The 16357-nt window shown below is 36.4% G+C and overlaps 1 protein-coding gene across 2 annotated transcripts in view; it reads left to right on the top strand.

Annotated features, from left to right (window-relative positions):
* Positions 1-16357, top strand: part of ARFGEF1 (ADP ribosylation factor guanine nucleotide exchange factor 1) — a 91069-nt gene that overhangs the window by 67766 nt on the left and 6946 nt on the right. For both annotated transcript variants that reach the window (XM_018079576.2, XM_029959264.1), the window contains 11 exons: positions 2887-2977; positions 4057-4097; positions 4180-4349; positions 4962-5113; positions 5277-5449; positions 6440-6600; positions 7253-7383; positions 8224-8353; positions 9323-9458; positions 9547-9685; positions 14918-14987. In XM_018079576.2, coding sequence (XP_017935065.1) covers positions 2887-2977; positions 4057-4097; positions 4180-4349; positions 4962-5113; positions 5277-5449; positions 6440-6600; positions 7253-7383; positions 8224-8353; positions 9323-9458; positions 9547-9685; positions 14918-14987 — 1394 coding nt within the window. The remainder of the gene's footprint in view (positions 1-2886; positions 2978-4056; positions 4098-4179; positions 4350-4961; positions 5114-5276; positions 5450-6439; positions 6601-7252; positions 7384-8223; positions 8354-9322; positions 9459-9546; positions 9686-14917; positions 14988-16357) is intronic.

Below are 16357 nucleotides of genomic sequence, written 5' to 3' on the forward strand. Positions count from 1 at the left end.
TTGTTTGTTTTTTAAAAAGGGAACACAGTTACATACATATACACAGGTGTAGCGTATTAGGAAACTCTAGAAGCATCAAAGTGTATATATATAAATGTATTTGACTGCTAAAAAGTTTCAGTTTGTGTGATGCTCGGTATCTCCTGCCTTTCTAAACTTCACCCACAGCCAGGCAAAAGCCTTGTCTTCCCTCAATTTTTTGTGTAACTCTTTTTTAGTAGTAATGATTATTTTCCTGTTTTCCCCGATCTTAGCTCCCAGATTAGTCCTAATCATCCAACTTTGTTTTCTCCTCAGACAGTTTTTCTTCTGCAGTCAGTCTTTTTCTTTCCCTTCTGCTTTCCTTTGGCCAACCTCTGTGTACTCACCTTGCCAAGAACAGATGAAGGGAAAACTTATGCCTGGAAATTAATGAGTCTGCCAACATCTCATATACTGAGCTTCTTCTGCCCTTCTAATATGCATCCTCCAGTTTAGTGTTCCCCAGTGACCTATCCAACTTCACTGTTTCCAAATGCTGGCAGTTTCTCTACACTGAAGTGATTGACCTCTAAAGCTTTTAAGTCCTAATAGCTCAAGAATGTAAACTGTAGTCAGGTGTCTCTAAATCATATTTGCTATCATTGGTGTAAATCCAGCTCATAAAGACTTTTTACTGCCATTTTTAAGGAAAATAGTTTATGCCCAAATGCATGAAGTGTTTCTCTCTGAATTGAATTTCTGGAATGCTTATTACAGTGCACATATGGAAACTTTACCATTTTTTCCTTTTTTTTTTTTTTTTAATAATATTGCTTCAATCTTTTAGGAAAATACCTAACTTATAGGAATTTGGTTTTCTTGCACTTCGGGGCTATTAGAACATTTTTTTCAACTGTTTTGGTTTTTTCCACTCCTTTCTGTAAATTGTGTTTTGCAGATAGTTTAATTTTCTATGATCACTCCAAAGTATCCTTTGGAACTACGGGTTGCAAACAACCTTTCTATAAACCTAAATTCCTTGGAAGAACACATAGTGCATACGTCCGTATATACAGACACATTTTACAGGAAAATAATCAGAGTTTAATTAGAGTCAGTGAAGTTTCAGTCTGGTGACACAGAAGCTCCATCTTTCAAGCCTGCTTGCAAACTCAAACATGGATAAACAGCAGCATTCACTCCAAAAAGCAACAGAACCAACCCCAAAAGCTCCTTTGCTCGTTTACTTCCTCAGCAAGGATTCAGGTGTGGCTCTTCAGGCATCTTCATTTCTATGTCTTCATCTCTTGCATTATCTTCCTGCGGTGGCCCTTTTTTTGTTTTACTTGGACATTTAAAGCATCACAAGCATGTGGGTTGGAAAAGTAAAAGAATAAACATCTATTCCTTTGCCTCTTTGGTAGGAACGTTGTCTTACTTTTAGTTGTAATTGTCAAATTCAGGTTTCTTCTATTCCAGTTTCTGTTCATAAAGTTGGAAGTCAAAACTTGCTGCAGTGAGTAGGTCGTAGCCAAAGTGTACTTTTTAGGTGACCAGAAATCCTCTTTGGACAAGGGGAATCTGAGGAATTGGTTTTTCATAAAGCAGAGTTATATAGGTGACTCTTTATGTTTCATTGAAAGAGATTCATAACTGTTAGAATCAAAGTCTGCTATCTGCTTAGGTTTTCCAGACTGATGGTAAAAACTGCAATAACAAGGAATTCTCATGTGGAACTGGCTGAGTTGGTTACTGTTACCTGACTTCTTGGAGATAGCCTTTCAAATTCACTTCACCAGCTGCTCATTTGATATGTTTCTTAGCTGACTCTTACCAAGCCTCAAGCTAATTGATATTGGCAGCTTGTGTGCTTACAAGAGAAGCCTTGATCAAACCCAACAGTATTATAAGTTCCTGAAATACTAGTGTATGTATGTATGTACCAAATGTTTGGTCCATAAATGCCTTAGAAAAATACTTCAGATGGATCAGGTTATATAGATTTGTCTTACGGTCATCTCCAGCCACCCTCAAGTGTGGGTGGAGCACAGTGAGACTCGGAAGCAGACTTTTGGGAGGCAGTCTGAAATAGGAGAACTTCTTGTCTCTGCAAAGCTCTGAGAACAGAACTGCTGGCTTTCTTTAGGTCTTCTGTTCTCCCTTATCTTTCTGATAGGATGCCTAAGGGGAAAAAACCTAAATGCAGGGGATGCGGAATTAACCAGAATGGTGCAAGATTCCTCTCTTTTTGCAATGACAATTTGAGGCAAGTTTAGAGATTATCAGAAATTTCAGAATTTTGCTCGCTATTAGCAGTTTCTTAATATGAGATTTCCCAGATGTAGGTTACAGTTTCTAGCCTCCAAAATAAATAACTGCTATTTTTATTTGCAGATTTTTCTCACTGTTGTGATAATTTTGCTGTACTTGAGATGTAGCTTAAAGATGGAGTTTTGGTGGAAGCTCTTCTCCATGAATAATCTAAAATAAAACCTATCAAGATGGATTTACTCGATGCTAGTAAAATGTGAAAAGTTTCTCCATGTGGTATTCTCTGTCATTTGTTGCATATTTTCAGTAGCAAAATTACCTAAGGTTCATTGAAAGAAGGAGAAAAAAAGATGCTTTCTGTGATTTTTAATTTTTTTCACTTTTATCTGTTCATACAATTGCTCCAAACATGGATAATTTTCTCAGATTAATATAGTTTGTACATTGATAGAGAATCCAGTTAATTAGGACTTAGACCAACATACAACTGTCCACTGAGATGCCCAGATCATGCAAGGGAAATTAATAATATCCTTCTCTTTTTTGTGAATTGAAAATATATTTAATTATACTGGTATTGGCACAACTTTTCTTTTTCTTCCCAGCTCTTTCTGTGTTATCACTTACCTGTTTTTCAATTTTTGTTCACTGTAGTTGGTGGAAACGTGGATTGGAAGCAGATAGCAAGTATTCAGGAATCCATTGGAGAAACTAGCTCCCAAAGTGTTGTCGTTGCTGTAGACAGGTATTGTATGGTATTGAATTTGTTGTTGTGACCTCAAGCTTTTTAAGCACTATTTAAATCATCTATGCTAAGAATGGGACATTATTAATTTATTAATTTATTTGAAAAAACTCGATACTACAGTACTAAAGTGCTTTTTGGTTTTGGATGGGGGCTTTCCCTTTTTTTATGGATCATAGGTATTTTTGCAAGCAGGAGCACAGCAAAGATTAGGCAAGAAACCTTTTTACTTAAAAAAATTACTGCAGTAGAGTTGCAGAATGGAGACTGCTGTAGCGTCTGGTGAATCTTGATTTACTGTATATAGTAACAGATAGGAAATCTCATTTTGCCTTAGTACAGAGGGCATTATTGACATTCTCTCCTAAATATAATTACTGACTTCCAACTTTCCTCTAGTTTATGTAGATGTTGTCTGAAATGACCAAAATTATTATTCCAGTCTTCCTTTTTATGAATCACATTTATTTTACTGGATTTGGCCAGGCATAATATATATCATGAACGTTCCTTGTTTATATCATGAAGTACTGATGAGACTGGAGTGTTAATGGTCCCTGCTTGCTCAGCATATAAGAAATCAGAACACATCATTTTCTTAATGGTTGTCAAAATTGATGAAGAGGTATCATTTTGAAGGCTTACAAACATTTCTGTGATTGAACATAGGCAGCAAGATCGGTATCAGTTCATTGAAGGGTGCCTTGCAGTAAAATCACAGTCAGTGAAGTGGAAGCTTAATGTCAAACATAATAGCTCTTTAGGTTTGCAGTGTCTCTCCCTGCTTCATAATGGGAAGTGTTTCAGGTATCTACTTGTCATGGCAGATGGGAATTGTGCGCTCTGGAGAAGCTTGGCTTCTATATTTGGGCAGGGATAATAAAAACTACTGACAGTATTCATCAGTATTTCTCCACAATTACTAACTCTTTTTTCATAAATAAAAGTAATCCAAGGATGTCTATATATTGGGGGGGGGGAACCAATGAAAAAAAAAAACAAACTTGGAATACATGTTTAATAGATGCTTCTTTTTTTTTTAAAGAAATTGTAACAATGTCTTTAACTGCATTTTGCAGAATATTTACGGGATCTACGAGGTTGGATGGAAATGCTATTGGTAGGTTTTATCTCTTCCCCACCCACCCCTGTAAACTAAACCTTGGAAAAATACTGCATTAAAATCTGTGGTTGTTTAACAGTGGATTTTGTTCGCTGGCTTTGTGCTGTATCTATGGATGAGCTGCTGTCTGCTACCCACCCTCGAATGTTTAGTCTGCAGAAGATAGTGGAGATTTCTTACTACAACATGGGACGGATAAGGTTACAGTGGTCTAGGATCTGGGAAGTTATTGGCGATCATTTTAATAAGGTATCCCTGTTAATGATTCTACTGCATACTCCAGTTATTGATACAAATTAATTTTATTTTGAGATTTGTTGGAAAAACACATGCTTATCTGAATTATACTGGTTTTATTGTCCTTCCGTGTAAGTACCTTAAACCAACAAAAATTGTAAAGCTGAAAAGGCGACAGAGGTACATGATATAATAAATGTGTAAAAACACAAGTATACATTGTTATTTATCATGACCTGGCTGCCATTAGTTTTGTGTTAGAAGTTTTGTGGGTGTTTTGTGAAGCTTGGGATAAGATGACGTTTTCTATTCAAGTCTAAATGGATTGTTTATCAGGTGAATGGTAGATATGCATTTTTAATACAGCTATTGAAGTCTTTCTAGACAGCTTGCTTATTTTTAGAAAGTTTTAAATGCCAGGTTAATTAATGTAGAAAATAGCTGGAGCTGGTTAGGGATTATTGAATTCCATTAACAATGTGGTTTATGGAACTGGCTGCTGTGTAATTTTGTTAATTTTCCAGCACTGTTTAGTTCTCCATTATCAACTGTATAGGCAGCTCATGCTGAATCTGTAAGAATTCTGGTGTAAGCTTACCATGCATTTCTATTCTACCTTCTCAGGTTGGCTGCAATCCCAATGAAGATGTAGCTATTTTTGCAGTAGATTCATTAAGGCAATTGTCAATGAAGTTCTTGGAAAAAGGAGAACTTGCTAATTTCCGATTCCAGAAGGACTTCCTAAGACCATTTGAACATATCATGAAGAGAAATAGGTAATAACATACAATTAACTGAATTGCCTGGGATTGCAAGCATCAACTTTTGCAATTAATGTTTCAAATTACTTTTTATTAAAATCAATAGTTAAAAAATTATACTATTCTAATTGATTATGTAATGTAGTTTAAAAAAATATTATTTATTATCTTAATTTAGGTCTCCTACTATTCGAGACATGGTTGTACGGTGTATTGCACAGATGGTAAATTCCCAGGCTGCTAACATTCGTTCTGGCTGGAAGAACATTTTTTCAGTATTTCATCTGGCAGCCTCAGATCAGGATGAAAGTATAGTGGAACTGGCATTCCAGACTACAGGGCACATTGTCAGTGAGTATGAACGATATTCAGACGTCATGGAAGTGTGTGTCACTCCCGAGCCTGAAAAGCTTTGTTTGTCTGTTGACTCCACAGTCTGCGTAGTAAAGCCTGCTTCATGTTGTAGAACCAATCCACACTTTTCAAGCAGTCCTCTGGCAAAATACTTAACGAAGTCATTCAAGAAGATTATAGTTATCTGTCTGTCTTTATGCCTTTTAAAAAATATATGTTTGTAGCATTCTGTAGTAAAACAAGTCAGACCTTAGATAATTTTACGTAGGGTGTAGATTTTCATTTAAGTGAAGAATATTATGTTTTTCACCCCAGGAAAAAAAGAAGTGTACTCATTTTAGTATTATGTTGTTTGCCTGTCTTTTTCCATGTTTCTGAATTGTGTTTGTGCGTGGCCCTGTTTAAGAGAAAGTGCTGAGCTATGTGGCACTATGATGATTTTAATTTTTTTTTCCTTCCCACTCTAATCTAGATCACAGGCTTTAAGGAGTATAAGGGATCTCTTCATTCTGTCTCAACCTCTGCAAGTTCCTAAAACTTTTTCAGCTTTGATGAAGCATTTTTTTATCCTGAAAAGTATCTATGTCAAAACAAGGCAACATGTTGCAGAGGGGGAAGTCCATTAGTAGATGTAACTCCATACTTCATGTAGCCCTCTTAAGGTCTGGTCATGCAGACCAGTGTTAAACACTAAGCCTATCGCTCTGGCCTTGCTTAACTGTTAAGTTGCCCTTCTTTAGTCTAGATGCTATCTTATTTTAAACACTTATTTACTGTCAAAATGGAATGCCCTCTAGGTGATTTTTTTTTTCTCGTTAAACCATTCTTCTGGGGTTTTTTCTTTAGTTTTTCTTACTACTCAAGCATTTGACAGCACCAATTGATGAACTGGTCTCTCATGGCTTCTGTTACAGTCAGTTCATATTAGAATTAATAGATTTTAAAGCGTGACACTTTTTTTTTCTTCTGTTCACACTTTTCTCTCAGCAATCGTGTTTGAAAAACACTTCCCAGCAACCATAGATTCTTTCCAGGATGCAGTAAAGTGCTTGTCTGAATTTGCCTGCAATGCAGCATTTCCAGATACCAGTATGGAAGCGATCCGCCTCATCCGCCACTGTGCAAAATATGTATCTGACAGACCTCAGGTATATTCTGTATTAGCTAAATTGTAAGTGCTTTTACAATAGTGCTTTTACAAAGAAAAAATACTTGTGCTAAACTTCTTGGCTTCCCTTCAAGTTTCATGGATTAATGAGAAATATACTTTATTCAGAAACAATAGGAGTATAAAATGCCACGGGCTTTGAAAGTATCAGCAATTTCTTTTTCTTCTTTCATTCCCCTTTGCCCATCCCCATGCACCCAGTTCAACTGGTGACTGGCATTCCTGGGAGCTGCTGGAAATCAATGTATCTCAGGATCTCTCTCTACTGAGAAATGTTGTGAAGAATGGATAATGGCATAAGCAAAAATGCTTGATATCCTTAAGATTTTATGATAGATCCACACTTTCAGTGCTATCTCTATGAAAATGACAGCAAGAGACTCACACTGAATTACAAGCAAAAACTGATAATTGAATGTATAATCTTGTTTATAAGTTTATTCTTCATAATATACTAAGCAGTACTTTGAAAAACACTTTGTCTTCTCAGTAGTATTTTGATTGCCAGCTCACCTGAAGTATCAGGATGTGATACTAGTACAGCAGAGATTGTTATTTACAGTCCAGATTGTGTTTTATTTTGAAGAATCTAACTCCTATGACTCTCTGTAACCCTGTGTTTTCTTCTAAAGGCATTCAAGGAATACACAAGTGATGATATGAATGTAGCTCCCGAAGACAGAGTGTGGGTGCGAGGGTGGTTCCCAATTCTCTTCGAGCTGTCCTGTATCATCAATAGATGCAAATTAGATGTAAGAACCAGGTAACAATCAGTATTTGTAATTCAAATTTTAAAAGGCTTAGTTTACACTTTTAAAATAGAAACAACTCTTCTACTAAATGTAACCATCATAAAATGATTTATGTATTTAAATTTGGGTGATATCACTTTGGAAACACTAAACACCTTTTAAATGGATGCTCGAATGCAGACATTTAGTCTATGTTCTTTACATATGACATTTTTATTTTCTGTTATAATCAATAACAAAGTTAAGTAACTGTTATTGCGTTGTGTGTCGTGCCCATCATACTTAGTTTGGGGATTTTAAGACTGGGTTTATACTAGATTCATTCGCTGGTTGAAGATTAGAGAAACAGTTGAAAAATCAAAGCTGTACTCTGATCTCATATAAAACCTGCTTATTTTCCTTGAATATGGCTCTTCCCTTCTAAAGTATATTCAGTTGCAGTTCAGATACCAAATATGAGAGGTTGTATACAAATAACTCTGAATTTAAACATCTACATGTAAACTGTGCATATGGACTCCCTTCATAGCTGGTGAAGGTTAATACTTGTTCCTTCTTGGAAATATTTGTTTGTTTGTTCTTGTGATCCCTGGTAACAAAGTTGTTTTCCTACTTCAGTTTTAAATTACCACAGTTCTCTGGCTGTTGCCTGTAACTATAAAGTGCTTTTTTTTACAAGGTGATTTTCTACTTAATTTTTGTGTGCTAGTGTGCCTGATCCACATCAGATCCAGCTATAATGTTCTCAACAGTATTTGAGTTTGTTATTGTTGCTGCAGTTGGACATATTTGGTCTCACACATGTTGTGTTTCTGTAACTCTTAGTATATGTTTTTCTTTCTTCATTTCAGGGGCTTAACAGTAATGTTTGAAATAATGAAGACATACGGCCATACTTATGAAAAACACTGGTGGCAAGATTTGTTTCGAATTGTCTTCAGGATATTTGACAACATGAAACTGCCAGAACAGCAGACTGAGGTGAAAAAAGTGGGAAAATATAGTTTACATGAGAACTATATTTACAGCAGAAAACCTGTAATATAGATTTATCAAGTAACATTAGGCAAACCTCAAAACTTGAGTGATTGACCTCTATATGATTTTAGTAGCCTTTTTTTGTTTTAATGGCATTCTGTTGGCAGGTGTTGTCACTTTTTTCATTTTTTTAATGTGTGAAAGGCCTAGTAGTTTACACTACAAACAACAGAGGAATAGCATAAAATGAAATACTTGTAGTGTTATAAGAACTGTAGCTTTTACACGTGATGTGTGGAATCTGAAACACACAACATGCTCAGTGAAGCGAGACTTGTAATCAGCAGTGAAGTCACAATTAGAAGAAATAAGTTCTACTAGTTCAAAAATTTTTGATACCTAAGGAAAAAAAAACCAAAACAGAAGAAAAGAAACCCCCATAACCAACCCAAAACCAAACAGAAAATCCCCCCAAACAGCACTGTGCTTTCACTGGACTCTTTTGACCTGCCAAACCAGAACGAGATACTGTTCTGACAAAGAATTGAACAGAAATGGACCTAAAGATGGAAATTAGGTGTAAATTATTAATATTAGAGGTTTGACCAAAATTGTTGATTGTTTGGGAAGCCTTGTCTAGCTGTTTATGGAAGGACATGTCTCACTTTCCAAGTTTTTATTCTCTGGAAAATACTTAAACACAGCTTTGATGTGGTGTTAAATCGTTGATCTCGTTAAAAACACTGAGACAGTTGTTTATAGTTTTGTAGAAACTCTGTTTCTGTAGTTTTTTAAAACATACTAGTTAGCAAAGCAAAAGTTGGGGCTCCAAGTTTTGAGGGTTTTGGGATACAGAAACAAATTGCATGTCACTAGTAAGCAATTCAAATTAGGTAAATACATGTATCCATCTATGTGTGTATCCTGAAGTGTCACCTTAAAGTTGTAACTCTTCTTTTTTTCCACTCCTAGAAAGCAGAATGGATGACAACTACTTGTAACCATGCACTTTATGCAATATGTGATGTATTCACACAGTATTTAGAAGTACTTAGTGATGTTCTTTTGGATGATATATTTGCACAGCTGTACTGGTGTGTGCAGCAAGGTAGGACTGTACCAGATTATGTTAAAACAATGTTAACATTTTACTGTCTTGAATGTGAATAAACAAATACACTGTTTGTCTTTTACAGACAATGAACAACTGGCGCGATCTGGTACAAACTGTTTGGAGAATGTTGTCATCCTAAATGGTGAAAAGTTTACCCTAGAAATCTGGGATAAAACTTGCACTTGCATGCTGGATATTTTCAAAACTACAATCCCTCACGCGTAAGACAACTGCTAATATTTATATTTTCTAAAATAGTTCAACTAAATTACTTACTGATTTCAAATTCTCAGATGTCTCATAGATGGGGTGAACAAAAAGCTGTTATGTGTGGACTAAAGAGAAACAGACTTTCTTGGAACATAATGATAAGTTAGGTACTAGGTATACTTTTGTATTATAAATGATAAACTGTTAAAACCTAAAATGCTATATAGGAGATGAGGATTTTTGAGATGACCCTCAAAATGTAATTTGATTCAATTTGACAATGTTGGATTTTTTTTGGAGAAGTACTGTCTGATTTTTTTTGTTATTTTCTTTTTTGTAATAGAATAATGCTATTGATAGGCAGACTTTGCTGTTTGTAATTACATGTGAAGCTTTTTCCGCTGTGGGGATGCAGGGGTGACAAACAGAAGATTTTTGGGTGAGGAGGAAGGGGGAGCTGTTTAAGGATTTTCTTCACTCAAGAAACCTTCTGCACCTGGAAGGTTTAAGTCTAGGAGAAGTAGCGTGGGAACTGTAACATTCTGTCTTTCCCTCGGGCTGTTCTTGCTGAAACAGACGAATTTTCTGTGAAGGAAGATACCTGCAGGCTGTGTCAAACTTCAAAGCTTCCTTTCCCACAGACTTGGGGGAAGGGAGATAAGAAGAGAAAATAAAAACAGTACAAGAGCAGCCTAGTGGGCATCTGCACATGCGTCAGGCCTTTGATATGTGAGGCAGGAGACCTGCTCCGTGTGTGTATTTCCCACCAGGCTGTGAATTTTTACAGTGCCTTGTAGCATTTCCGGTTTCCAATTAAAGTTCCCTCAGTGTTTCAGCTAAGGCTTAGTTCTCCGGTTACCTGCATGCATATCAAGTCTTATGTCCACAAAATACTAAAATACTTCAAGTCTTACAGATCTAAGTCTCTGTGGTTGATGGTTAACTTCCATCATATGTTTGTGAATCCTAATCTTTTTATGAAAATGATCTTGCATAATTAGTAACTCTTTCCCTTCATGTTATAACTAATGTGAAGCTTCTTGAAACAAGGCTTCCCCATTCAGAGGATTATCTTACACATATGCATCTGAGGGCAGAGTAACAAAAAATCATGTCCAGCATTATGCCAAAGTTGAGGGTTTTTTTCCCCTGTGCTACCAACACTGAGATGAAACACTACTTGTTTTCATATCTGAAGTTATTATTTGTTCTGTGTCTGTCAACTAGTTCATGGCCTTTGCTTCTGGGACCTAGTTCAGGCTTGAAGAAAACAAGCAAAAGGAGCCTTCTGCATGTCAGTCTTTCCTTAATTTTAGAGTTGTGTATCAGATAGCACTCAAAGAGAGCTTCATTAACGGAAAAAATCCAAAACAGATTCATTCATTAACAGATAAAATCTGTCACTACCTCACCTACTTTTTTTTATGTGAGTAGGTATGAATTAATTCCATCCAAAAATAATACTGAAATAAAGCTGAAACACTCGGGAGCTAGCAAGATATTTTTTCTCCATTTTGGTAACTACCAGAGATAAAATTTGAAACCAAATCTCTGGATGTAAAAGTCCAGTTGAATTAGCCCTAAATTACTGTGTCCCATACTTGAAAAGATTTTTAAGTAAATAGTCACTAGCAGAATATTTGCTTTGATTTCAGCACACAATCAAAACTTATTTTTCTGGGTGTTCTTATAGTTGAATATTAGAAACCTTTCTGCAGCAGCATTTTGGATATCTTAATATTTAGACACATTCAAAATACTCTTCTTGCCTTTAGTTATATCTGATTTGAAATATGTGCATTATTCCCTTTGATTATGGCTCTTCTGCTTTTCAAATAGGTTATTTTTCCTGGGAGAATATCTGATTCCTTCCATAGATTTCCAGTCTTCTCATCTCCTTTTTTCATCTTTCTGTGCCTTCTTTTGAGAACTTCGTTATATTATTCCTTCTTTAATTTCTTGGAGGTTCTCAGCTTTTGCAGGGTAGAGTAAATCTTACTTATTTTATATGAGAGTAATCCCTTGAGCATATGTAATTCATCTCCTTTTCTGTGCTGAAAGTACACCAGCAATTGTTGAGTGACAAAAAACTGCTCAAAAGTGTCTTTTCACTTTGACCATATTTAATTAAAGCCAAACAATATGCAGGTATTTGTAATTTTAATGGAGACTTTGTACTCATCTTTTTTTCCTTCTCTTTCTGAGTCCTAGGAGGATACTTCTTTTTTTTTCCTCTCTTTTTTTGGGATCTAGTTCTTTTTCTGTGACTCCTGGTTTGGCTGAAATCCCATATTTGTATTTCTTAGTCCCTCTATTAGCCTTATTTTTGCAACAAAGCTTTTCCTTTTATTTTTGCAACGGAGCTTTTCCTGCCCTCCCAGCCTTAATTTTTTATTACTTTTTTTTTTGACAATGCAGTTTTAATACCCAGTTTTTTGTGAAGGCTGCCTCAGTACTTAGGGAAATGATGCTTTTACCTTTGTTTACCCATGTGCAGAAGTAACACAATAGTTAATGTTGAATTCAAGAGGACAATTCTCGCAGTGGTATATATGAAAACTTTCTGGGCAAGTGCTTTAATTGCTAATTGTCTTGAAATAGTCAGATGCTACAAATCTCTGGAGTGTAAAGTATCTTCTGGCAGAGGTTCTTATAACTGTGACCAGATAGGGTAACATATGTTCTTTATTAGCATTCATATGAAACATCTCCCAAGTATTGTGTAACTAACTTATTCAATTTAAGAGCTGCAACATTGGCTGCAGGAGTTCTTAGTTGCAGTATCAGTATCAACCTCTGCTGATTCTTGGCAAGTTACTTTCTTGCAAAGAGAGATGAACATATTATTTCCTTGTTTTGAAAATGTGGTACTGGAATATTTGCTCAGCTACCAATTCCAGCAAGGATCACTCACTAGAAAACCACAAACTGTACTGCTGCCAAGCTTCTACAGAATCATTGAGGTGTTGATAGCTGAAGGTACTAATACAGAATGACACAGAATGGCTAAAGTTGGAAGGGGCTCTGAAGGTTGTCTGATCCAACCCCTATGTTAAGGCATGGCCACCCAGAGCAGTTTTCCCGGGATCGTATTCTGGCTTTTGGATATCTCCAAGAAGTGAAACCCCACAGCTGTTTTTGGCAACCTGTGCCAGTGCTTGGTCACAGTCACAGTGGAAAAGTGTTCCCTGATGTTCATACGGAACCTTCTGTGTTTCAGTTTGTACCATTGCCTCTGGTCTTGGCACTGCAAATCACTGGAAAAAGCCTGGCTCTGTCCTCTTTGCTCTGTCCTTTCAGATATTTATATATGTTGATGAGATGCCCCGAGCCTTCTCTTTGCCAGCCTGGACAGTCCCAGCCCTCTCAACTTTTCCTCATAGGAGACATGCTCCAGTCCCTTCACCACCTCTGTGGCCTTTTTCTGGACCCTCCCCAGTAGGTCCATGTCTCTTATACTGGGAGCCCAGGACTGGACACAGTGCTGAGCAGAGGGGCAGGATCCCCTCCCTCTCCTCATGTAGCCCAGGATACCATTTTCTTTCTTTGCAGCAAGGGCACACTGCTGACTCATGTCCAACCTGATGTCCACTGGGATCTCCACGGCTTTCTCTGTTATGCTGCTTTCCATTTGGGCAGCTCCCAGCATGTCCTGGTGCATGGGGTTGTTCCTTCCCAAATGAAGAACTTTGCACTTCACCCCTGTTGAACTGCACAAGGTTCCCATCAGCCCGTTTCTCCAGCCTGTTCAGATCCATCTGGATGCATCATGACCCTCTGGTATATCAACCACTCCTCCTACTTTCGTTTCTTCAGCAAACTTGCTGAAGTCCGCTCTGCCCCATCACCCAGATCATTCATTAAGATGTTGAACGGAACTGGACCCGGTATTGCTCCCTGGGATGTACCACTGGACTCCAACTAGATTTTATGCCCCTTGTCACCATCCTCTTAGCTTCTAGGCTGTTCAGCCAGTTTTTGATCCACCTCACTGTTTGCTCATCCAGCCCATAGTTTGTTAACTTATTTTAATGGGTTTTTTTATTTTTATTTTTGTTTAAGTTCTGTTTCTAAATTTTGTTGATGAAAATTTTCTGAAGCTTCATGAGAGCATGTCTTGGCTTGCTGGTGCTGAGACAGCCATCCTGAATGCCCTCTTGTCCTCAAGAAATTCAAGAGTTAGAATTGATTCCTTGCACAGGTTATGATGGTCTGGCCTCTACTGGCTCATAACGGCTCATTATTCCAAGACCTCAATTTGTGTCCTTGTAACTTTCAAGAATCAGTTCAGTTCTCTGTTCTGCTTTATTTGTTGTCTCATTACATGCCTCAAGATTTTATATTTCCTTATCTCCAGTTTGTCTTTCTAGTTATCTGATCTTCAGTTGTCTGGAGATCAGTGATACATTAATTTAGGAACCTTAACACAGTGAGAAAAGACTCTTCCATCATGCGTTGCCTCACACAGACTGAAACTAAATAGTTTGAGATCTTAATGATGACAAATAACTTTAATTTTACTTTGTAGTGATAGATTTGAAGAAAAAGAGATAATGGGACCACTTAAGTTGTTTAATCCAGTTTCCCTCAATTCTTGGCAAGCACAGACAGCCTCAATAGGTTACAATCAATGTAGAAATTTTTTAGTGCTTAAGGTGAAGATTTTCAAGACAGCAACATCTATAGGAAATCAGCAGAGAATGATCAGTATTGTCAGTGACTTGATACCATGTAACAGCAATGAATCCTAAGTGAAAATGGAAACACAGTGCTGGGACATACCCCACGGAGAGGATGCAAAACATTTCCAGATATTCATGCAGACTTGTTCTGGGGTAGATTAATTCCTTATTCTAGGTGAAGCTTAAGGCAGTGTGGGAGAACAGAACCCACTAATGGCACTAGAACACTGCCTTAAACCAAATCCACTATTTCTGAGAAAAATTACTTCACCTCTGCATAATCCAGTTGTCTGTCCAAAGTATCTGGCAGAAACAATGAAGTTCAAAAACCACGATACTTATATTTTTCAATTTGTGTGAAAGAAAAATGTGTGTACTTAGAACTGAAATTAGTTTATTAATTTATGGAAGTATCTATATCATACTCTTTTAATGTTTAGCTTCCATTAATTAAATTAATAGAAACAAAAGCCCCACCATGTTGAAGTGGACTTTTTAGAGTGTTGGTTCTGATTTGTACTTCAAACTTAGTAAATTTGGTATTGATTTTGTGTTTTAAAGGCTGCTGACTTGGCGACCCGTTGCAGGGGAGTTTGGCTCTGGCTCTCCCTCTGATGCAAAAGAAAAACTGGTAAGCTGCTGAAATAAATACTTTAAGATTGCAAGAGCTGGGTATCATTGTGTTGTGATGAAGAATAAGTTCAAAATATACATTTTTCAATTATGATTTACTTGAAAACTTTTTTTCCAGCTAGAGTTCTATTTAGTGCTTTAAAATAACAAGAAATTAATTGATAAAGAATTACATATTTGTTTGCAGTAGACATAGCTTCCAGAAGTTGGCTTTAGGTAGCTACTTGTGTTTGTTTTAGGTCATGTTCTGTGTCTCATAGTTTCTCTAATACTGTATTTAGGCTTTGAGTTGTTTCCTGTTTTGGGTCATGTTTTTTCTTTCATTTTGATACATTGGCAAGATGAGAAAATGGTAAAGGAGGATAGAATGACAGATTGACTTCTTTTTTTTTTTCCTTCAGATTTTCTCTGGTAATAAGAACTTAAATGTCAGTGTTTAAAATAGAAAATCTATATAACCATGAGATTGCTTAGCACTGGTTGAATAAACTGAGGTATAATTTGGATTTACCTACAGGTTGACAGCCCTGTAGCTACTTTACTACTGATGAGAATTAGTTTGTCTTTTGAAATTCCCACAAGATTGCTGCATAAAGTTCTTCATAGATTAATGAAGCATTTGATAACAGTTGTTCAAGGATAATGGTCCCAAATGAGCTCTACCAAGAAAGTCCGACTCCCTCCATTTGTCTTTATGGAGTGTTACCATAATTTAATTGAAACGGAGTGTAAATGTTTGTGATGGCCAGTTCTCATTGTATAGGTATTGTACATTCGTGCTATTTTATGTATGACTCATTTATAGTGGTTTGATATGTAAAATGTTTGATCTAAACATTGGCTACATTTTTGAACCATTTATGTCAATGATAGCATGCACATATGGCAGATATATTAAATGTCTTAGTCTTGAGTAAATTGAAGGATCTTTTCTCTTTGAAATAGCTTTAACATGAATGTTTTCAAAAATTTTTTTCATCTTCAGTGTAAAAAACACTTTGCAACTTCAACATTAACAGAACTTATAGAATAAATAGTATTAAAGGAGAAATACTTTGGATCTTTTTGTTAGGATAGATTTTTTGCAGGCTTTAGATAATTTCGTCTCATTTTTCTTTAGGTAGTTCAAATATGATGGAGTGTTTTGCTATGTATAGACATGATACTTATTAAAATATATATTTTTACTTAGTAGTGATGAAATCCTTGGTTTATACTGGTATGAGAAGTCGATACATTCTTTATAGGAGCTATATATGTAGATTTAAGTCTTGCTAACAGCACAATCAAGGGTATTAATGTGTAGTCTTCAGTGGCACTTACGGAACAAGTGCCAATAGAAATGCTGGGTTATTGAGTGGGACATTA

The sequence above is a fragment of the Manacus vitellinus genome, unplaced genomic scaffold, assembly GCF_001715985.3.
Source record: "Manacus vitellinus isolate BGI_N305 unplaced genomic scaffold, ASM171598v3 scaffold_1_pilon, whole genome shotgun sequence".
In the NCBI taxonomy this organism is placed as follows: Eukaryota; Metazoa; Chordata; class Aves; order Passeriformes; family Pipridae; genus Manacus; species Manacus vitellinus.